The following is a 24,371-nucleotide window of genomic DNA, read 5'->3' on the forward strand; positions in this document are numbered from 1 at the left end:
TCCAGTCACACAACTCATCACAAGATTGGGGCCTAACTCTTGTGCATAGGAAGGGGGAACAGCAAAACTGGAGTCTTTGATAAAGTAGGAGCTGAAAACCTCAGCGGTAATCTTGGCAAGGTTGGTAATCATGTTGGTCTGAGAGGGTAATGACACTGTGCAAAGAGGTCTTAATTGTTGCTTCTGTGCAGAGGGCTTCTCTTCTCTGTTTCAGGGTGTATTAGACAGAGGAATCAGAGATGCTCCTGCCAGAGGTATGCTGATATGTCCTGTTGGGGAAGTGGAAATCTTCAGGAAGCTGGGAATCAGGGCCGGCTCCAGACCCCAGTGCGCCAAGCGCGCGCTTGGGGCGGCGTCCCGCGGGAGGGCGGCAGGCGGCTCCGGTGGACCTCCCGCAGGCGTGCCTGCAGAAGGTCCGCTGGTCCCGCGGCTCCGGTGGACCTCCCACAGGCGTGCCTGCAGGAGGTCCACCGGAGCCGCAGGACTGGCGACCGCCAGAACACCCCCCCCCGTGGCGTGCCGCCGTGCTTGGGGTGGCTCAAATCCTAGAGCCGCCCCTGCTGGGAATAAGGAAGGGCATAAGGAAAAATCCAGATTTTTCAAGGGTACCTAGTATATCCTCACTTCTCTGCTTTCAAACACGTGGTTCAAGCTAGCCATATGTGTAGGAATTGAAACCTTTCACTGGAAACAAAAGTTAAAAAGGAAGAATTGTAAACGCATAGTGTAAATAACAGAGAACGTAGGTGAGAGAGAGACTGAATAGCAAGCAGCCTGAGATGCAAGAGAATACACATAACAGAAGCTTCACAGTCAAAGCAACAGGAACATGGAAATAAGAAGGAAATTAAATTTTTAAAGACACAATGTTTAGAGAATGTTATCTCTGAGACACCACACGGCCAGGGCCAGGATATTCAGAATTAAGTCTAACACTCATCTTATTTCCTGACTTTTGTGAAGAATAACAAACATAGTCAGATTCATGAATTAATGTTTAAGTATCAAGTTAACTTTACATTTCCTGACATGTCACTATTTGGGCACTATTTAAACCTAGCTTTTTGCAGCTGTACATCTGTGGACTGACACATAAAGAAATATTTATTTTTATATATTAAGTGCAATGAAACTACGATGCACTAATATTAATATCTTAAGCCCCAAGAAGTCATGACTTTCAGAGTCATGGTTCATGTAGACCTTAACTTGACACCCCACTCCCCTCCTCTGTGTGTATATGATATAGGTCTAATCTTGATCCTAGTTAGGGTAAAACTCCCATTGATTGAACAAAAGCATAGGCCCTATGCAAGGGTCTCTTTATTATAAGATCACATCATAGCGGTCAGTGTGAACCTATTTGGCCAATATTTTTCTTTTTAGAGGCCAGATCCTGTAGCTCTTAGTTCTTACTCAGATAAAAGTCCCATTCACTTGTTAGGCTTTTACCCACTGCATTAACTAGGTGAAGTACAGAAATATTTAACAGCTTGACACATGCTCCTGCAACTGCTGAGCACCCATTGACTTTCATGGGATCTTTGGGTACACAAAGAGTCCAGGATTGGGCTCCAGTTGTAGGAAGTGGTCACATGGAGATAATATGACAAATGGGAGGTTCTCAGAATAGCAGGCAATTATCACAGCCGCTACTAACCCTGCACTGAAAAGAATCTGAAACTGAAGATTTTTTTCTCAAACAGTTCTTCACCCAGAACACCACAAAACAAACAAAGCTACGTTCGTATCTGACTACTTATTCAGATACAAAGAAGGGGGCTACACTATCCCTTGAGATACTCAGCTGCCGGCTCTTGTTACCAAGGGTGAAGAATCCCCAGTAGAAGAAAATCTGCCCAGGCACTGGGGGGTGGGGAGGTAGTGACAACACAACACATCTCCTTTCCCTTTGCTAGAGGAGCACACAGCCAGCCAAAGCAGTTGGTGGCACTGGCTGTGGAGGAAGCATGAGTAAGAGGGGTGGAGAATGTGTTAATTCAGTTAATTCCTTTGGGAGTTTCTGCCAGCTGGCTGCTATGAAACCTCGCCCATGGTCTACAGGTACCTTCTCCCAGCTGGGGGGCAGAGGTACCAACCACTGTGTTTATTCTCTTTCCTTGTGAGTGTCCTCCAGGGCACAGCAGCGCCTACTGGGGCAGAAAGTTTTCACTTGCACATACCTAGTATATCTAGGAGTGAATCAGACTGGCAGAGTGGCAGAAACAATCATAGACGGACAAAGTCTACACGGTCTTGCATAGAGGCTCATTTTAACATCATTGGCTGAGCTTGCAAGGCCTAACACTCAACTCAACAGCATTTATTGTTGTAATGTGATAACTTTGAACGCCGCATCCAATCAATTCCAAAAAGTCAAGAAATGTTTTAGGCATGAATGGTCAGAACTCTATTGATTTTGATAAAATTCAGAAAACTAGAAGAGGGAAATGGGGGGGAGGCGCTCAGAGTCCCCGGCATCTTGCTAGCTCACACATCGGTTTTATTCAGCTCTGAAATTCTATAGCTCAAAGAACCAGTCGACAGCATCTTCCAGCCTAATAATACGCCATCCCAGTCCTGCCCAGTCTCCCAATACTGTTTAAAAATGTTGACACTCTGAATAATTTCTCTCCCATACTGGAGGGGAGAAAGATTGGAGGAGGAAATGGGGGGCACATAGAGCCCCTGAGATGGGGGCACATAGAACACTCGGTGCGAGGAAGGGGGACCTTGGAATGGAGACATGGGGGGAAATTGGAAGAGCCCACAGAGCATGTAGTGGAGGGGAAATAGGGGGCACACAGATCACCACAGATCCTAGAAATCTGTTTGCCACAGAAACACACAGCAAAACATAGAATTTGCGTTTTTACTGAGAATCTTTAGTTTTTACATTTTGTGAAAAAATAAAAACACACATTAACTGTGAACTACATTTTACTGAAAGTACCAGTGTTATTTATTCAATGCGCGCAAACTCCCCTTCTTGTGATTGGTTTTTGAATGTGCTGTAAATGGGCGTAGTGAAACATTCTCCAATAAACTGCTTCCAGCGTAGAGAGGTTACTCAATGGCGTATAGGGGTTCGTGTTTTAATGCATCTCAAATTTCACTTCAGCCTCCAGACATGAGTAATTAAAGTTATGAAAAGATGCCGAAAACTAAAAATCACCCCTAAAGACCGTGTCACTGAGTTTGGCAAGGACAAACTTCACATTGATGGTAATGTGCTGTTCTGTATGGTATACAGCAAGGCTGTAGGTTATGTTCGAAGGCAGACAATTGTAGGACACATGGAAAGTGCTAAACATAAGCTGAATGACAAGAAACGAAAACAAGAGGCTGAAACAGCAGGGCCATCGATAACAGCAAAGAAACAATGCATTGTGACTAGATCATTCTAGTATTTTACAACGTAAATATATCAATAAAGCATTGTGTTCTACTAATACCTATATATGTTTAGTTTTTTTATCATGGAAAACTAAAATCCCTGCTGGTCAGCAATCAGCCTATACAGTGGTAATAACTAGTAGCAAATGCACACAGTGCACACAATTATATATTCTAACTGGTAGGCTGAAATATGTTTCCAGGCTCCCAAGTCACTCAGGCACTTTTGTAAGGTTTATCCTAAATCTACTTAAGCCTTATGTAAGAATCTTTTATTCATGTGGCATACTGTCCTTAGAATATCATTATTGGTGTCTCACAGACTGTTCTTCTATTGCTAAACCGTATGAAGGCTTTTTCCCTTCCCACTGATATAAAGCTGGCTTTTTCTGTCTGTTGGTTATACACACTCTTTGATTATTAATTTCTTAATGTTTAATGCTTAAATATTATATGCAAACATATTCCAGCTTATAGGATCTGTGTTTACTGTGTGGTTTTGTGCATTTAAAAAAAAAACAATTTTCTAAAAATGTAGAATACAGACATAGAAGGGTCTGGTAGATATAAGAAATACAAATTGCAGTTCTATTAATTTTATATTATTATAATGATTGATGGAACTGGTAGGCTTAGAACTTGCTTAAAAATTGTAACTATATCAATAAAACATTATGTTCAACTGATATATAAATATTGTGGCTGGGGAAACTAAAGTTCAGCGTTTCATTTTAATCACAGAAAAACACAGATTTTTTTATCAGAGAATTTTTTGGGGGGCGGGGTGGGGGTTTATCCTGGAAAACTAGAATCCCTGTAGATCATGTACCATGGTGGGAAAGGGGGAACTGGTAGAAGGGAAGAATGAGGGGGCACACATAGTCCCTCGCATGGAGAAGGAGGATGGGGACAATGGTATGGGGAAGGGGGACACACATAGACACTGGCATGTGATGAAGGAGGGATTTGGGCATATGCAGAGCCCCTGCTATAGGGAGACTGGGAGGGGTGCAAGGTGTCCCTAAAATAGAGCGGGATGGGAGGATGGCACACAGAGTTTGTAGGGAACCATGAAGAAATGTAGAGTCTCTGGTGTGAGCAATGAACTTGGCCTACCAAAGCATGCGCCTCTCTAATGCAGTGGTTCCCAGACTTTAACAACCTGTGAACCACTTTCACCAAAATGTCGAGTCTTGCGAACCCTGTCAGAAAAATGAATATTTCCAGGGATTTTCTCCTTTACCTGAGTATAAATTATAAAAGCAGTAATCTTGGAAATATAAAATTTGTTTTTATGACATGCTTATTACACACTATTTATTATTATTGATCATTATAGTATTTTTATTACATTATGAAAATGGCAACACTCTTCCTAGATCTCACTTTCATAGCTTGTACTACTTTGAATAAGCCTGTTATAAGACAAGGCTCCAACGTTTCATCAAGGAGTATCAGATGTGAAACAGCAGGAAGGGATTTAAGAAGCCAACTCAAAGCATTCCTCCTACACAAGCATTCAGGTCTTGAGCAGTCCAGGCAAACAATGCACGTTACAACAAAGCTTAAACTTGTTCTTCATAATAATTTTAAAATCAATACTAGCTGCCTATTTAATTTTAAAAACAGCAAAAAATATCCACTTCCCTTTCCATTTCTTATAAGGAGTCTTGAAGTTTAAATCTCGTCAGTGTGATAGAGATGCTTGCTTTGATCTGCTTAGCTCTTGGAAGTCCAGGGGCTCAGGGCTGCTGGTCCCAAGCTGTCCGGGGACCCTAGGGACAGCTCTGTCTGCCATTAGGGAATTTTTTCCCAAGAACCCCGTGTAACATTTCACGAACCCCAGTTTGGGACCCACTGGTCTAGTGTATAAGCCTTGCTAGCACTGCTATTATGCACGTACACAACACACACTCAGACAGACAGCCTCAGGCCTGGTCTACACTACGGGGTTAGGTCGAATTTAGCAGCGTTAGGTTGATTAAAAAATGAATGCGTCCACACAACCAACCCTGTTCCATCAACCTAAAGGGTTCTTAAAATTGACTTCTGTACTCCTCCCCGGCGAGGGGAGTAGAGCTAAAATCGACTTTGCTGGATCGAATTTGGGGTAGTGCAGATGGAAATCGACGGTATTGGCCTCTGGGAGCTATCCCTGAGTGCTCCATTGTGACCGCTCCGGACAGCACTTTGAACTCTGATGCACTAACCAGGTACACAGGAAAAGCCCCAGGAACTTTTGAATTTCATTTCCTGTTTGGGCAGCGTGGCAAACTCAGCAGCACAGGTGACCATGCAGTCCCCCCAGAATCATAGAGCATAGAATGTTTCTATGCTCCCCCTATCATCTCCGTCCCTGAGGTTATTGCAGATTAGAAGGCGAAAAAAACGCACTCATGATGACATGTTTTCCGAGCTCATGCAGCCCTTCTACACTGATAGGGCACAGCTTAATGCATGGAGGCATTCAGTGGCAGAAGCCAGGAAAGAATTAAGTAAGCGCAAAAAGCAGAGGCAGGACGCGATGCTGAGGCTAATAGGGGAGCAAATGGACATGATGAATCGTCTGTTGGAGCTGCAGGAAAGCCAACAAGAGCACAGACCCCTGCTGCATCCACTGTATAACTGCCTACCCTCCTCCCCATGTTCCATAGCCTCCTCACCCAGACGCCCAAGATCACGGTGGGGGGTGGGGGGCAGGGGAGGTGGAGGAGAGGTTCTGGGCACCCAGCCACTCCACTCTAGAGGATGGCCCAAGCAACAGTAGGCTGGTCATTCAGACAGTTTGATTTTTAGTGTGGCTACAATAAGCAAAGTAGCCTTGTCCTTCCTTCCTCCCTCACCCCACCTGGGCTACCTTGTCCATTATCTCATTTTTTTTAATTAATAAAGAAAGAATGCATGGTTTCAAAACAATAGTTACTTTATTTCGAAGGGGGGAAGGTGGTTGGCTTACAAGGAATTAAAATCAACAAAGGGGGTGGTTTTGCATCAAGGAGAAACACACACAACTGTCACACCGAAGCCTGGCCAGTCATGAAACTGGTTTTCAAAGCCTCTCTGATGCGCAGCAAACCTTGCTGTGCTCTTCTAATCACCCTGGTATCTGGTGCAAAACGATTGTCTGACATTGCTTTCACAGAGGGAGGGGCGACTGACAACATGTACCCAAAACCACCCGCAACAATGTTTTTGCCCCATCAGGCATTGGGAGCTTGACCCAGAATTCCAATGGGTGGCGGAGACTGCGGGAACTGTGGGATAGCTACCCACAGTGCACCGCTCTGTAAGTCGATGCTAGCCATGGTAGTGAGGACGCACTCCACCGACTTAATACGCTTAGTGTGGACATACACAATCAACTGTATAAAATCGATTTCTAAAAATCAACTTCTATAAAATCAACCTAATTTCATAGTGTAGACATACCCTCAGCCTCGCCACGGCTGCATAACTGGCTGATGAAGGATTCCATTAGTAAGAGGAAATGTCTGGGTGGCACAGAGCTGTTGTAATGGCACCCAAGCCACTCTCACTTATTCTGGACCTTCAGCAGCGTTTCTGCGGGAGGTCCGCCAGTCCCGCGGCTTCGGCGGTAATTCAGTGGCGGGTACGACAAAGGCGCAGGACCGGCAGATCACCTGCAGAACCACCGCCGAATCTGTGTGACCAGTGGACCGCCTGCAGGTGTGCCGCCGAAGGCCGCCTGACTGCCATGCTTGGGGCAGCAAAAAACACAGAGCTGCACCTGCATGAGGGTGATTAACCATTGGAACAAACTACCAAGGGAAATGGTGGATTCTCCCTCTCTTTGATGTTTTCATATTAAGACTGGATGCCTTTTTGGAAGATATGCTTTAGCCAGCCACGGGTTATTAGGCTCAGGATAGGGGTACCTGGATGAAATTTAATGGTCTATGGTATACAGGAGGTCAGATTAGATGATCTAATAATCTCTTTGGGCTTTACACTTCATGAACTTTGACTTTTCATGCTTTCTGTGGAAATCAAAAATGTCTTCCCCTGAGACTAGTAAGTGCTGTCTGTGCAAAACACAGGCAGCCTGAATAAAACACACACAAATAAATCAACACTGAAAAAATAAAAACAAGAGATTTAATTATATATGACTTGCCTTTCGAATATTCAAAGAGAGCTGACATTTTGACTTGCACTGGCTGGAGAACTGCTGCGAGGATCACTTGGACCAGGAAGACTGATGGCATTTTGAAAGAACTACATAACTTGCCTAATGAACATTTCATGAGACAAGGGGATTTACCTTATTTTTTGTAATTGTAAAAGTTTGCAGGTTTTAAAACTTAAAAAAGGTTGTTTTATAGGTATTTACAAGGAAGTATACACTTGTCTATCAGTAAATGTGTCTCTGTGTATTCTCTCCATAACATCATATTCAAGATTTTAGGGTGAAATACTAACCCCACTGCAGCTAATGGCAAAATTCCATTGACTTAAATGGCACCAGGATTTTTGTTCTGAGTCTTTACCTTTTAAGCCCTTCTCCACTTATTTGCTTGCGTACCCCATTCCATTGCCCTGCTTCCTCTGCTTTGTCAATCATATCACATTTGATTGCTTTTTTATCCACCTCTCTCATAAGAGCCTTCAAACTTTCTTCTTTGCTGCCTTTTCTGCAGGGACTGTCTTCCATTAGTCTTCCAAACTAATCCATAAGCCAGTGTGACATAGCGCATATGCACGAGGCGGAAATAAGGTTGCACAGTTAACTTTAAGTCTGGCATTTCCTAACTTTTGAATGCTTGGCTTTTCTGCCTTCATAAGGTATTTTAACATAGGTTTTATATGTAACTTCCTAGGTTTTTAACAGGTTTTTAAACTGAAAAAACAGCAATTCCATCATGTGCCTCCTTGTCTCTCCCCAACCCCATCCCAGCTTCCACTCTACCTTTCTGGGCTCCTCATCCGTTCCGTCTCCTTGCCCCAGTCTCTTTGCTCAGCCAGTCACAGTTTGCCCCCTGTACTCCAGATCCTTGTCAGATCTCGCTCTCCTCCCCTACTTGTGCCTAGTCTTTTCCTTTCCCAGCCAATCCTAGTCTTCCCCCTCCCTCCAGCTCCTCATCCAATCACAATGATCCTCCCCCTTCCCAGTCACTCCCCCTATTTCCCTCAGAGATCCCGATCTCATCGCCACCATCCACCATCCAGTCTCCTTGCTCAATCACTCCCAGCCTTTCCTCTCTGTCCCAGCTCCCTGTCCCAGCCTCCTGTCCCTCACATTCCCAGCCTCCTCTGCCACCCCATGGCTCCCACTCTGAGCCTTCCCATACAACTAGTCTCAGACTGCCCTCCCCGCCACAACTCCCCGTTTTCTTGCCCAGCCAGTCCCACTCTCCCGCTCCCAGTCCCAGTCTCCTTGATCAACCATTCCCAGTCTCTCTCACTTCAACTCCCTGTCACAGTGTCTCTCCTCTTACCCCCACCAGTCCCAGTTTCATCAGACTCCTCATCCCAATCTACTTCTTTCCCTCCTCCTCATCTGGCTTTTGTTCCCTCTGCATTTGAATCAGGCAGCTTCCTCCTCCACACTGCCTGGGTGTCAGCAGGGGGGATCAGTAAAGAGACAGGCTCTGTTCTCTCAGTTCCAGTGCCTGGCCCCATCCCAGTCCAGAGACTTCAGCCTTAATTTTTCTGAGCCCCCAGAGCACTGGACTGGAGCATGCTCAGTTGCAGTTGAGATGGCAGATGTTCAGTCCAGGCACATAGGAGCTACAAGGGGAAAGTGCATGCATAGCCTGGTCAGCAGCACTTGGAGCAGTGGGGGCATGGACCATGATCAGTTGTTCTGTGGGAATGGGGCATGTACACTCTGATGAGCACTAAGATTTGTGAGAGGTTCAAGCATGTTCAGTGAGGACAGAATCTTCAGAGATTTTAGCTAAATTCTAGTAAATCTCTACTGAGCATGTGTGAACTATGATTTTATTTGAGTGGGATTTTCATCAGAATGGCAAAAGACACATCCTTTTCACAAAGGCCATACCTGCCCTACTTTCAAGTTCCTGACCCAAAGCATGGGGGTGCTACAGCTGTTCAACAAAAAGATCTCAATAATTTTTTAATGTGGGCATTCTCCTAGCTTCATTCTCGGAAATGGTTGAACCATTTGGCTAACATTTTTCCCAAAAATTCAGCCAAGGCAGACAGCCAGCATAGAAAATTTCAGCTCAAACAGTCAAAGTTTAGCAATGTTATAAGAATCTGAAAGCAGGGGCTTACAATGGAAAGTGTTGGGCACTCTAAACAGCAGCCAGTATATAGTACTGTATATAGTAAGATTGTTAACTTTCCATGTATAGAACAGGGTAGTTTTAGCTCAAGGGCTTAAATGTTTCTTGTGTACAGTAAGCAGATGTTAATATTTAACATCCAGAAGCCCCAGTCTGGATCGGGGCCCCTTTGTGCAAATATGTAATAAGACACTGTCACTCCTGCAAAAAGTTTGCAATGTACCCTTAAGAATTCATTGGTTACAGTCCAACTCTCTTCAAAATGGTCATTAGATTGCCTAGTTTGAGCTGTGGTCTGTTCCACATCTTTAGGGTAGAGACAGTACAAAACACATAATGCTTAAGAATATCCAATAATCAATCAGTATCTCACAAATGTGTTGAATTTTGATTCTAATTGTTTCAGGCAGGCATGCTTTTTTCCAGCTATCTTTTCACAGCACATAAACACAATCTCCTGTTAAAGTAGCGTTATGCTGAACTACTATAAGGAATTTTACAGTCTGTGCACTCTGATCCAGTTATTCACTCAAAATTATTTCTAGACATCTAATGTGAAACTTAGTAGTGAAACACAAGTGCACAGAATTGGCCTAATTTAAAGAGATGCTCATAATGAAGTGAGCGGAAGCTGAGGGTGCTCAGTACCACTGAAAAATAGTCCATATATTTTAAATAAATAAGTAAATTGCAGAACTCAAGCTTTCTACTGTTTCTAAAAAAATAATTGCATAGCCAGCATAAACTACTTTGTATTTGACTTAACATTTAGCTGATATACAAATCAAATTATTTGCCTCCTGTACCTTCAGAACACTGCTGAAAATATCACTGCTAATCATAGAGAACTAAATCTGTTTTCAACTCATGTTTTTTTAATTTCATTTTATGGAGCATCTGGTTAAAAAATGACCTTTATTTATGCTGCTAAGTTATCCACTATGCATAATACCAGAGAAATAGCTTTGAGTGCCTAGTGTTTTGTTAAATGTGTTTGACTAAATAAAGTGATAAAATATAATGAAAATCTTTGTGATTCAACATAAAAAATTCATTTCCAACAAGGACCAGTAAAGCTGTCAAAGAAAAACTGATTTCCATCATATATAGTATTAGATCAGACATAAATGAAACATACATCAAGACCTAAATAACTATATAAATGTATCCTAAATTTTCTGAGACAGATGGTGGATCGTATACAGACGAGTTATGAATTCCAAAAGGATCATCCTTGAAAAGAAAAGAAAAGAAAAGAAAAGAAAAGAAAAGAAAAGAAAAAGATTTTAAATCCTGTCAGATTAAAACAAAAATAGCAAGGTGATTAATCAAATCTAGATAATGCAAGGTAAATGAGATAATGAAGATGACATAAACAATTTGGCCCCCATTCAGGAAATCACTTCACAGAACTTCAGTAGATGTTTAACTTTAAATGTAGGTGAGATTCTCACCCCTGTTCCTGCCCCTTTATGCTGGGTAACAGCATTGTAAAGGGGCTCTAAAAGCCCTGGATCCAGCCAGGGGAGAATTCACCCAATGCAGAAGCTGAGGTTGACAGCTAGGGCTGTCCTCTGAGGACCACCTCATGCGACTGACTGGCAGTGAGGACATGATGGAATAGGTTTCAGCCTGGGCTGGCCACCCCAAAACAAACCCACAAGGAACCCTGGGGATATAGTTGGCTGGCTGCCCATGCTAGGGTCCATGCCACCACATCTTCTCTGCTATTACCCAAACTAGCTAGATTAAAGCTAGAGTGGGTACACCTGCCTGTTCTGCAATGACTTCTTCATTTGCAGTGTAGACATACCCTTAGACAGGTCCAGATCTGTCTAAACTACTCTGAGAGCTGCTCTGCCCCCCCTCCCCGAGCTCAGAATCAGGAAGGCTGAGTTCTGTGCTTCTCCTGCCAGAGCATGTCTACACTTCAAACTGGGGGTATGAGTCACGCTGGCTTTCATCAAGCTAGCATGCTAAAAATACAAGGTAGCCACAGCAGCATGAGCGGTTGGAGGAACTAGCTGTCCTGAGTATATACTCGGATGGGAATGCCCTTGGGCTGGCTAGACCCTCCCAGTGCTCATCCTGCTGTGTCTACTCTCTATTTTTAGTGTGGTCACTCAATGGGAGCTTGTGCAAGTGTGTCTCCTAAAGCTGGGAATTATACCCATAGAAGAACTCAATATGCTTAAATCCCATATTGACTTCAGTGGGACTTACATGCTTAAGCGGTCCTGAATATAGATGCTTTCCTCACTTGAGGCCATTGTGAATTTAACATTAATATTTCCATTACATATGGCTAACAGGAGGAAATGCAAATATTGTGCATACATCCTGCAGAAAGCAAAACTTTGCTTTGCTGCTTTGAATTAATTCAGCTATCAAAAGATAACAACAAAAAGGTATCAGCACGATTTAAATTACTCAAACACAACAGACATTGTAAGACATATTTAGAAAGAGAGAGAGGGAGAATATCTCTAACTTAGAAATAAGAGTTTGATCAGATTTTTGACCTTTAAACATTATTTTCTCCTTTAAAAAAGAGTAAGACAAACCTTTATTTCTGTAAAAACAGCAAAGAATCCTGTGGCACCTTATAGACTAACAGATGTTTTGGAGCATGAGCTTTCATGGGTGAATACCCACTTCGTCGGATGCAAGTGAGTATTCACCCATGAAGTGGGTATTCACCCACGAAAGCTCATGCTCCAAAACGTCTGTTAGTCTATAAGGTGCCACAGGATTCTTTGCTGCTTTTACAGATCCAGACTAACACGGCTACCCCTCTGATACTTTATTTCTGGATATCCTTCAGCTTATCTGCCATAGTGAAAAAAAAGTAATGCAATGTTCAGGTTGTGGGATCAAAAGTAAGGAAATTAAAAAAATTAAAAGGTTGCTATGGCTATATTTAAAAGGCTATGTTGCACATCCTGTGTATTTTATAATGTGGACTAATAGAAAGAGTAATACATTAAGGTTTACATCTAGCAGGGTAAAGAAGATGATAAAATAATACAGGCTGTCAGAATGTAGGAACTTTGCCGGAGCAACCTTAACTTTTGAAGTTTCCTGACTTTTGAGTGCTTGTGATCTCATAACTTTAGAGTTGTAACAGAAAGTGAGTTGCAACCCTAAGTATGGAGCAGCTAGGTACTGTTTCATATTTAATGTTGGACTTTTGCATTTAATTTTCTCGGGATGGCAGATATTGTGGGTTTTAGAATGCCAAAAATTAAGGAAGAAGAATAAAACCCAAAGATCACCATTTTTCACAACATACAAGCTCTTCACCAGTTGAGTATAAATTTCCTGGATCTGCACCTATATGGCTATGTAGCTCATATATGCAGATTTGTCCAGTAGTTTGTAAATGCTATGTTCTGTATATACTCTTCTTGTGCTTCTGTTTTTAAACAATATACTGTTTGTTTATTGAGAACCAATTTTGTCCATTCTTGAGTATCTGAAATGAGTCTTTTTTTTTAAGTCACTATGATGTAAAATACCAAAACTGTTATTTCCTAGGGCCCCTTTTCAGAGATTTCACTTATCCAAGGAATTTGGTCATAACATTTATTTTAATTATTTTGGGGACAAATTTTTAAAGGGCCCCTGTGGTGGTGTGTGCACATCCTGGCCCAAAAGGAGGATTGCGGGGGTACGTGTCCACTTGTCCGTCTCTGAACTCGCCACCTAGGGATCTAAGGACCAGCAAAAAGTTAATAGCCCTGGTGGCCAGGGCAGCGTGGCCTAGTGGCTAAAGTTAATAGTGCTGCCGTTCAATACAGGACAGTGTGGCCTAGCGGCCAGAGTCAATAGCATGGCCCTTTGGTGCAGGGCAGCAGGGCCTAGTATTTTTACCACACCATCTTTAAGGTTCAGCTCTATATACCCAATGTATGTTAAAAAAAATCTTAAAACTAGTAATGTGAGTATTTTAAACATGCTTTATTATAATCTCTTTTTAGATAATCTTTTAATATAGTCTAGTCTTATTTTTCTTTCTAATTCTCTTCTTCATTGTTCCATTCATGGAAAGACTGCTCTTCTTGTCCAGTAGTATCTATATGTGATGGTGTTGGTACTGACATTGTTGCTGAGGCTAATCCAGATCCTGACGCTAATCTTGATCCTGACGCTAATGCGGATCCTGATGCTAATCTTGATCCCGATGCCAATACAGATCCTGATCCTGGTGCTTCTTCTATGGTTCTCATTGAACCTTGAGAGCTTGATTGTTCTTCTTTGGAGCTTTTACCAACTTTTGATGCCCAGAATGCTTTTACAGCTGCCCTGATATGGAAATAATAATTGAACAAAAATGTAAATTTAAGTAGATTTACATTCCCATTCCCTTACACAGAATGTGCTATATCATGTCCCTTCCCATCAATAATCTATGGTACTGCTTTGCAGATTACTTCTTTTGAAGCTACTCTAGTAAAAAGAGACACTGTCAGATATACTGACCAATAGCAACATAAATATCCCAGTGTAGAAAAATTAAATTATCTCATCTGAGTGTCAGGTTTGCAGTTAATAGTACTATATTCTGATCAAAGAATACAAAAATCACATTTGTACGCTGTCCACCTACCAGTGAAGAATTATGAAGATTAATGCAAAGATCACACCAACACAAACAATAACTCCAGTTATCAGGACAAACACCAGAACTATATCTGTGTTTGGTCTCCTTAATCTTCTTGTTTCCAATTCTAAAGAGAAGAAATACCTTGATCATTATTGCTCAAACATCTTGTTGAACAGGATGTTAAATGGAAGGAAAATAAATGAAAAGAAATAGGGCCTGATTCTCCATTGCCTTAAACCTTGTGTAACCAGTTAGACCTGTGAAAAAATGAGTCCAAATCAGAATAGTAGTATTTTACACCCACTTTGCACAGGTGTGAGCATAGAAGATGCAAGGCAATGGAAAACCAGACACATAATGACTTTAAAAAGCCTAGGAGTAGTAAGGGACAGCAAATTACATTAGAGCTTGCAATGCAATACGGTGGAAGGAAATCAGAACCCAAATCAATTATGAGCTGTATCCAAAGAGGCATCCCATCACAAGCCGATTAGATATATGGTAGTCCTTCTCTATACAGCCCTAGTCAGACTGCACATAGTTTCACACACATCAGTATCAGAAAGATGGTAACAAATTGGAGGGAATTAGGAGCAGCACAAATTATTAAAGTTATTAAAACCTTAGATTAGGAAAAAAGCTGGTGTTATGAAAAGAATTAGTAAAATAGTAATATTTTGCTTTTTAGAATTTGTTTTTATAAAATTTGAATAGATTAAGGTAAAGGTAGGTATATTGTATAAATTTAAAAAATTTAAAAATAAATAAATTAAATCATTTGCTAAGATTGTAAATTCTTCAGGGCATAGATTGTCTCTTTGTTCTGTGTTTGTGCAATTCCTAGTACAATGAGCCTTGATCCATGGCTGGGGCTCCTAGGAGCATACAAATAAATAATAATAATAATAATTAAACAATCATAAAACAGAGGATGTTAACTATATTGTATTTGAAGCATGAAGCATGGAGAGGAATTGTTTTGGGTTGACCAAAGAGGTATAACTACACGTAATAGGATGAAACTGAGCAAGGGAAAACTTAGGATCAGAAAATATTTCTTAACAATGTAGTTGGTTAAACTCCAGAACAATCTTCTAAGGGAAGTATTGGCAACCCTACTACCTGAGACATTTTACATGATACCAGACAAAACACGTGAGAACAAACTACACCTCTACCTCAATATAACGCTGTCCTCGGGAGCCAAAAAATCTTACCACGTTATAGGTGAAACCGTGTTATATCGAACTTGACTTGATCAGCTGGAGCATGCAGCCCCACCACCCCGGCGCACTGCTTTACCGCGTTATATCTGAATTTGTGTTATATCAGGTGGCATTATAACAGGGTAGAGGTGTATAAGGAACAATCCAACATTGGTAGAAGACATGCAAGATGACCTAGTAAGTCTTTTCCATCTAATTTATGAGATTCAATTGTCACACTGTGAAGAAAAATGTTTGGTGGACAAACACGGTCAGCTCTAATCAGAAATGTTGACAAGTGTCCAATAACAATCCAAGTTCCTGAAATGTAATACACCCGCCTCTGATCACTCCAGATTCAACAATCTACATATACTGTATTTCCTCTCAGGTGTGCACCTGCGCAGCCGCACATGAGGCCATCAAGGGCCACGCAGCAGCGACACAGGTGTGCACACAAGTGAGTGGAGAGAATGTGGAGGGTGAGCACAGTGGGGAGAGGTGATGGGGGGTTGGGGGAGCTTGGGGTGTGCAGAGCAAAGGGGAGAGAGATGCCTCTCTCCCCCGGCCGGGGCTGCGGCGGGGACGGAAGAGGCGCCTCTCTTCCCTGGCCCCAGCTCTGGCCTGGACTTTGGCAGGCGTGTCTTCCCCGGCCAGGACTGCAGAGGGGAGAGATGCGCACGTGTGTGTGTGTGTGTCTCTCTCTCTCTCTCACACACACACACACACACACACACTTTTTCTGTCTCACACACATACACACAGTCTTTCACACTCACCTCCCAACACATACTTGTATTATTGTTGTTTTCGTTACTTGATACTTCCTGCAATGCACATATATTTTCTGTAATTTTATTCTTTCAGAGTGCTATTTTATTTTTTTGATTAGCCTATGCATTTCATAATTTTTATTTCTCTCTTATGCTTAAATTTAATTCTTTGAGTAGTGAGTTCTAAAATGCCTAACCTGTTCTGGCTGGAGTAATTATCCCTATGGTAACTTTTAAAAAATATATATCTAGATTTTTTTCTTTCTACTAGTGGCGCACATCCGCACATTACCTTGATATTGGTACACATAACAAAATTCATTCCGCTCATGGGTGGAAAAAATTACAATTACAATATGTAATTAAAAATTACATATACAAGCGAATTTTAATTTCAGATTGATTTCTATCTGGCAACATATATGTTAAAAGCACAGGGTGTGATCCTGACATTTACTGCTATGCAAAATTCCCACAGTGATGCAGGAAATCCATAGCATCACTTGAGTATTAATGGGCTCTCCAGTCCATTTTCTTGCAGCACGGCAGTAATGATTTCATTATTCCTAAATCATAGATCATTCTTATAATCCCCATGGTCTTTCTGCATGATACAGGGTTGACAGGTATGATCACTAGACTGGTTGAAAATTCCAAAACTAACTGCTCTGCATATAGGAATTGTCAGATAAGGTTAAAGTAACTAACTGCTTTTAGGCAGTTTCATTTTAAATGTTGGACTGTGACATTTTAGAATGATATGGGGGGGGATATTAATTAAAAATAACTTCAATTTTGCTATTTAATTAATTTAGATTTTTTATTTTACTGCTTAGTAATAAGTGATTATGATGCTCTAAGGATATCTCTATTTGCAGGCTGCAACAGGGGAGTCTGCTAATGAGAAGTAGGAAGTATCTCATAGTTCATCCAGTATTGATCCATTCACCTTTGCTTCATATGGCAGATCCATATAATCCAGAACTAGAGTAGTCTATGAGACAACCTTATAACAAGCAGAGATGCCTTCAAGGCTATCACATATGATTAAAATAAAAGCAGAGCAGAGAGAAAAGTGAATGTCCAATCAAGCATTTTACTCTGAGGAAATACTGATTCAGGCATCACAAAAAGCACTTTAAAAGTATTTTAAAGCAATACAATTGGCTTGATTCTGTACTAATCACTCAGACAAAACTTCCATTACAATCAGTGAGAGTTTTGCCAGAATGAGCCGTGCAGGATATGGCTCAGTATGTCTTTGATCCACGGATTCAGCCAGTGTAATATTTATTCCAGTCATTCTGAAAAAAATTAATTTGTTTATTAAAAGTAGAGATAGGAGAATATTCTTTAAAATGCTCTAATAGCAATACTCTAGTAAAACATCTTAGAAGCTGACAGTGTCAAATAGCTCCACTCCTGTCAATTTATATTTCATATGTCTCCAACCTTTACACAGCCACATGTTTTCAGTGTAGCTGTTGATTCTTTGATCATGCTTTTCTGGACTGAAAGAGGAATGTGTGGTAAATTTAAGTGAAACTTCTTGTTTTGTTTGTTTGTATTAAATAAGAAAGTGAGTTGTGCACAAGTCAGAGTAGCCCCAAACCAATACAAACATTTTGGAAGATATTTTAGGAATTTCTGTAAAAATCAGATTCTATACAAATTAACCAACACATTAATTTTATTTGCAATATGAAAGAGCAACATATTATGAGTAACTGACTACTCAGGGCCAAACACTTCTCTGATTTAAAGTTCATTGAAGTCCATGGGAGTCTTTCCATTCACCTCAAAGGGATTTGGATTAGGCCCTTAGTTAGACTAGTGTAACCATCATTCCATTGAAAAGGAGGAATCTGGTATCTAGGAGACAGACCATGCATGGCTTGCCTCTGCACAGATATGTAGGGAGAGGGAAGGACAGGAACCATCCTTCTATTGTTCCATGAGGCGCAATCCTCCCTTCATACCAACTATCAGAGCTAGACAGCCACAAAGGGGAGTGCACTCTGCACCCTGTTGAGGTGTGGCATGAGGGTGTACTCACACTGTGCACTAAGGAGCTCTGGGAGTACCTGAACAATGCCTCTCTCAGCTCCTAGTAGTACGATGCTTCTCTGGACTGCCCACCAAGTGCATCTGTGCATTAATAGCACAGTCTGCCTCTTAATATATTAAAAATTAAATAGTGTACACCCAAAAATATGTTGTCACTGCTAGTTTTTCCCTCCAGAAAATATCAGTGATATAAAGTTTTATCCATACACTTTTAAATGATGTAATTTATTCAGTCACTTCTTTTTAAAAAATAGATTAAAATAATTACATGAATTACATACATCAACCCTGGGGCACTTGCTCTTCCACTCCAACTTCTAGCCATAGAAAACCCATCAACTGAGAATGTTACTCACCCTGTATAGTAACTGAGGTTCTTCAAGATGTGTGTCCCTATGAGTGCTCCACTTGTAGGCGTGGCAGTATTCCCTGTGCCTGGGTTCGGAGAGCTTCATCAGCAGTGCCCGTCGGACCGCACATGCGCATACACAGCCCCTCATGCTATGAGCAGGACATATTTATAGTGCTGTGCGGTCTGACCACCCCCACTTCCTTCTCTGCCATGGAGCGTATTTTTTTTGGCTCCAAAGCAGAGAGGAGGAGGGCAAGTAATGGAGCACCTACAAGGACACACATTTCGAAGAACCTCAGTTACTGCACAGGTTAAGTAACCTTCTCTTCTTCTTGGAGTGATGTCCCTGTGGGTGTTCCACTTATAAGTGACTAGAAAGCAGGGCCCCTAATAGGAAGGCTAGGGCTTCAGAGCAACATTTACTGTTGATGATAGGACTGCATACCCTAGAAAATGTCTGCTGTGGCATCGTGCGTAATAGCATAGTGATGGGCAAAAGTGTTTGTTGATGCCCATGTAGCTGCTTTGCAAATTTCAGCAATGGGGACATTATTGAGAAAGGCTATCGAGGTGGATAATGAATGTGTGGAATGTGCTCTGATTGTGGTAGGATGTTGTCTATTGTGGAGTTCATAAGATAAAGGCATACACTGCGAAATCCATTTTGAAAGGCGCTGCTTAGATATGGCTGTGCCTCTTGCTCTTTTGGTGGTGGAGAGGAATAATCATGGTGATTTTCAGAAAGGTTTAGTCCTGTCCAAGTAAAACACTAAAGCTCATCTCACATCTAGTCTGTGTAGAGCTGCCTCCTGTTGATTACTGTGAGGCTTCGGGAAGAAGCAAGGAAGCTGTATAGGTTGGTTGAGATGGATAGATATTGGAACCTTAGGTAGAAATCTCAGGTGTGAGCGTAGTGTAACTTCCTCCTTGTAGAATAGTGTGTATGGTGGTGTAGTGGGGTGGTCACCCCGCTCCAGCCCTGAAGGGGTTAAAGCAGCCCTGGAGTCGGCTGTGGCTGGAAAAAGCTGGGCTGATTGGAGAAGCAGCCACAGCTGGGGCCACACCCCAATCAGGCGATGGCTGGCCCTAGAAGAGGGCTGAGGGCCAGAGGCTGAAGACACACTCTCTCTCTAGCCTTTTGAGAGAGAAGGACCTGGCTGCCTGGGAGCTGGGGGCTAGATGATGACTGGCAGTAGCCACTGAGGCAAGGTGGGGATAGGGGGTTGGGAGTTCCCCTGGGAGGGGAGACCCAGAGTGAGGGGATACTGTGATGGGCAGAACCCCTGGGCAAAGGGCACCGGGGTCTGGGAAGAACATGGGGCCAGTGGCAGGCAAGACACCAGCCTGCAGAGGGTGCTCTGGAGGCTGGAGAGCTAATTCCCTGGACAACCAGAAGGGGGCGCCACAGCGGTGAGTCATCGCCCTGCCACAGGTGGACATGCCATAAGGGCCGTAATTTCACCAACTTGTCAGGCAGACGTGATGGTGACAAGGAAGTTCATTTTCATTGATAGATACACATAAGAATAGGTTGACACTGGTTCATATGGGGGTCTAGTCAGAGAAGGTAGGACAAGGACAAGATCCCAGGCAGGGGTCGGGTTTCCTATGTGGGGATAAAAGTTATAGAGACCTTCAGAGGTGTTTGGTGAGCAGATGTATGAAGACAGAATGACCATCTATGTGGCAGTGAAAAGTAATGATTGTCACCAAGTGTACCTAAATGGAGCTGGTGGATAGATCTGATTGTTTAACGTCTGGCATGTATTCCAGGATAAGTGGTAGGGGAGCATGTGCTGTGTCGACTTGTGGGAGGCTCACCAGCATTAAAATCTAGTCCTTTGGTGAACATATATGTGACAAGTTGTGTCCTGCCTACTATTTAAAAGTATTTGTTTGACTGCCTCTGAACAGGTTACTTCCAAATCCCGGAACCATGGAGGAGCCAGGCTTTGAGATGGGGCATCTTTGGATTGGGATGGAGGATGTGTCCTGTGACAGGCACGTTGGATGGAGAGAAATCAACTGGTATATCATCATGTGGAGGAGGTAAGTATCCAGACCTATCGTGGCCCTGTTGGAGCTGTAAGTATGACATGAGCTTGGTCCTCCTACATCTTGCAAAGTACTCAGAATAAGAGGGGAAAGGGAAGGAAGGCATAAAGGAGATGTGCATCCAATGTTATGAGGAATGTGTCTCCCAGAGATCCATGTCCCAGACCCACTCTGGAACAAAATTGAGGACAGCGGGAGTTGTGTTGTATGGCAAAGAGCTCTATGGTGGGGTATCTCCATCAGTTAAAGATGGGCTGAAGTGTTCACATATCCCGTTCCCACTCATGATCATGTGAGAATCTCCTGCTCAGTGCATCTGCGGTGGTGTTCTGGTGTCCAAGGAAGTACGCTGCTGACATGGTGATATTGTGTTGAATACACCAATTCTACGATTTGAGTGCATCTGAGCATAAAGAGTGGGACCTTGCTTTTCCCTGCCTGTCGATGTAATACATGCAGGCGAGGTTGTCCATCATGACTCTGATGGTACGCTGATTGAGTAGAGGGAGGAAATATCATCAGGCCTAGCAGACTACTCTAGGAGATTGATGTGTAGGGTAGATTGGTTAATGACCATCTGCCCTGCACTGCGTGATTGTGGAGATGCGCTCCCCAACCAGTTAGGGAGGCATCAGTTGTTAGGATCATGGTTGGTGGTGGCTGGAGAAAAGAAACTCTGACACAGATGTTGTTAGGCAGTGTCCACCAAAGTAGTGAGTCCTTGTCTCTCATCGGCATGGATAAGAACTTCTGGAGGTTGTGTTTGTGGGGGAGATATACTGTATGGAGCCATGCCCGAAGAGATCACACATGGAGTCTTGCGTGCCTGACCCTGAAATTTGCCACTGCTATGTAGCCTAGAAGTTGCAGGCAGGTTCTGGCAGAGATCTGGGGGCAGACCCATCCGTTGGATACCAGATCTACAGTAGCCAAGAATCTGTGAGGTGGTAGGAAGGCTCTGGCTTGTGCGGCATCCCCAACTGTGAGCCAATGAATTCCAGTTATTGCACCAGCATTAAAGTGGACTTTTCTAAGTTCACAAGGAGGCCTAGCTTCATGAAAAGGCCAACAGTTACGTGTACAGCTCAGAGAATGTCAGTCTCGGATGAGGCGTTGAGGAGATAATCATCCAAGTATGGAAAGATGTTTCCTTGTTTCCTTAAGTAAGTAGCAACTACTGCAAGGACCTTGGAGAACACCCAAGATGCTGTGAATATGAAATATTAATATGAAAGTATACGTCTTGGAGGTCGAGGGCCAAGAACTAGTTCCTCTGTTCCTGTGCTAGGATAATAGTGGATAGGGTAACCATCTTGAAGCATTGCAGTTTGATGAACTTGTTTAGATTGTGAAGGTCTAGGATGGGTCACCAGCTGCCAGATTTCTTCTGGATCAGGAAATAGTGCGGGTAGAAACCCTGTCCCATGTGCTGGGAAGGGACCAGTTCTATGGGTCCCCGTTGCAGATGATTTATTTCCCCCCACAGAATGGAATCATGAGAAGGGTCCCTGAAGAGGGATAGCATATGGGGTGGTGGGGCAGGATGGATAGAAAAGGGATGGAGTATCCTTCCTTGATTACCTCTAGAACCAACTTGTCCGATGTGATTAATTTCCAAGATGGGAAAAACTGAGTTAGTTGATTGCCAAACTGGTGGAATATTGAAGATTGTGGGAATGACTGTAAGAGGGCCAGGCTTCTTGGGGCCTCAAACACAGCTTCACAATTGTTGCTTCGGTGGAGGTGTGTAACAGGTAGCCCCTTGAGGAGTGGGCTGTCTATGTTTAGTAGGAGGCCTTTGTCTTCGGTGCTAGGTGTCATAGTGCTGTTGAGGGGTGTACTGCGTGGTTGGGATTGCGGGGGGAGATGATATTTCTCCGAGCGCCTCTTTGGTGGTGTTGTATAAATGCCGAGAGGTCAGAGGGTAGCTCGGGAGTCTTTAAGGGAGGGCAGAGAATCCTCCATGCATTCTGAGAATAGTTTCTGGTCCCTCAAAAGGTAAGCCCTCTACTGTGGTTTGTACCTCCTTAGGAAAACTTGAGAGGTGAAGCCATGACGCATGCCTCATTACCACAGCAGTCGCAATGGATTAGGCAGCAGTGTCTGCAGAGTCTAAAGAGGCTTGTAGGGTTGTACGGGTTAGAAGGTGTCCTTCCGATATTAAGGACTGGAATTGCTCTTCCTTAGCATAGTTTAGGTAATTGTATTTAGCCATGAGAGCTTCATAGATAGAGAATCAAAATTGGAGCATGGTTGACAAATATGCTTTGAGTCCAAATAAGTTTAGGTGTTTCCAATCCCTGTCTGGATGACTAGAATGGGATTGGTATTGACAGCCTTTCTCTTGCACAGCACTGACCACCAAAGAATTTGGGGTGGGGTGTGAGAATAGAAATTCCACATCCTTCACCAGAACATAATATTTTTTGTTGGTGTGTTTGCAGGTGGGAGGAATGGACGCCAGGGTCTGCTAGAGCATCTTCACAGGGTGGAGAAGAACCTCATTGATCGGTAGTGCGATCTTGGAGAAAGAGGATGTGTGAAGCATATCAAGCAGCTTATGCTGCTGAAGCTTGACTTCCTCCAAAGGGATCTCCAGGGAGTCTGCAATCCTGTGGAATAAGTGCTGAAAAAATTCTGAAGTTGTTGGCAGATGTAGAAGGTTGAGGCATAATAACCTCGTCAGGAGAGGACAAGGAAAAATGTAGTGTTGGTGTGGCCTCCTCCTGTTCTTCCGCTTCAGTTGGTACCAGCATGGTTTCAACCTCCAGAGGGCAAGAGACCGATAGTGAAGGGAGAGCTGTAGGTCTCAGGCTTTGCTTTTTAGGAGGGTTCCCAAACTGTGGCTTGCACATGGCCCAAGAGTCCCAGTATGGCCAGTATGGAGGGAGTGGAACATGTGGCTGCATCCACAGTGGTCCATGCCAAGATTGTGGACTAGATGTGAATTGTGGATAGCGAGGATGAGCAGGTGTGATTTGCCTGGTAGACAAGGGAGCAATTGAGCCCTCCTCTTCCTCCTCCTCATCACGGCGGAAGGGAAGTGCCATCCTTGGCAGAGAAAGGTAGAAGTGTTGTGAATCCAGAGAGGAGGGTGGAAGTGGGGGGAGGTCAAAGGAGTGGAGACTCAGGAGTGTCAGATACCAGCAAGTCTTTAGGGTATATAAAGTCTTGTGGAGGGGGAAAAAGCATCATTAGTGCCAGCGTGACTCAATGCCAAAGAAATAGTGTATACCCTTTAAGTGTCCATAGATGGCACCAATGATTTGGCCGATGCTGGTGACTTGGCTGGTGCCTTGACCAGTGCAGATGATTTCAATGATGCCAAGGGCTTGCTCAGTATTGACTGTCTTGTCGGTGTCCAAAAGGATGCCAGTGCCATCATTATTGTTGGTGCTATAGCTCCTGAAGTCGGCCTGTCTCGTTCCCCTGAGCTGGGAAATAGTGCCAAGGGCTGTAGGTCTGCTCAGTTAGGGTCTTTAGACCATTTCTTTGCATCAGTACCAGAGGTACTCAGATGGGCCCTGGAATTGTGTCCCCTGCCAAACAATGTTGAGGCAACAAACCTTGTCGGGGAGGATGTGCCTCAAGGTGTGAGGAGGGAGCCCATTTCTTTTAATCTGAGTGAAAAACAAAAGACTTTTTTTT

The 24,371-nt window shown here is 43.1% G+C and overlaps 2 protein-coding genes across 3 annotated transcripts in view; one reads left to right on the forward strand and one right to left on the reverse strand.

The window, feature by feature from the left end:
* The window catches only part of CNR1 (cannabinoid receptor 1), a 69,897-nt gene that overhangs the window by 43,079 nt on the left and 2,447 nt on the right, over positions 1-24,371 (forward strand). Inside the window, exons 5-6 of one of the 2 annotated variants that reach the window (XR_005596257.1) lie at positions 20,583-20,717; positions 23,168-23,234. The gene's annotated coding sequence lies outside the window, so the exon portion shown is untranslated. The remainder of the gene's footprint in view (positions 1-20,582; positions 20,718-23,167; positions 23,235-24,371) is intronic. The other variant, XR_005596256.1, reaches the window with a different exon arrangement.
* Positions 13,607-24,371, reverse strand: part of SPACA1 (sperm acrosome associated 1) — a 28,327-nt gene continuing 17,562 nt past the window's right edge. The window contains exons 6-7 of the mRNA XM_039530601.1: positions 14,275-14,395; positions 13,607-13,970 (exon numbers count right to left, since the gene is read on the reverse strand). Of these exons, the coding sequence (XP_039386535.1) occupies positions 13,682-13,970; positions 14,275-14,395 (410 nt within the window). The 3' untranslated portion in view covers positions 13,607-13,681. The remainder of the gene's footprint in view (positions 13,971-14,274; positions 14,396-24,371) is intronic.

This window comes from Mauremys reevesii, linkage group 3, assembly GCF_016161935.1.
Source record: "Mauremys reevesii isolate NIE-2019 linkage group 3, ASM1616193v1, whole genome shotgun sequence".
NCBI classification, from domain to species: Eukaryota; Metazoa; Chordata; order Testudines; family Geoemydidae; genus Mauremys; species Mauremys reevesii.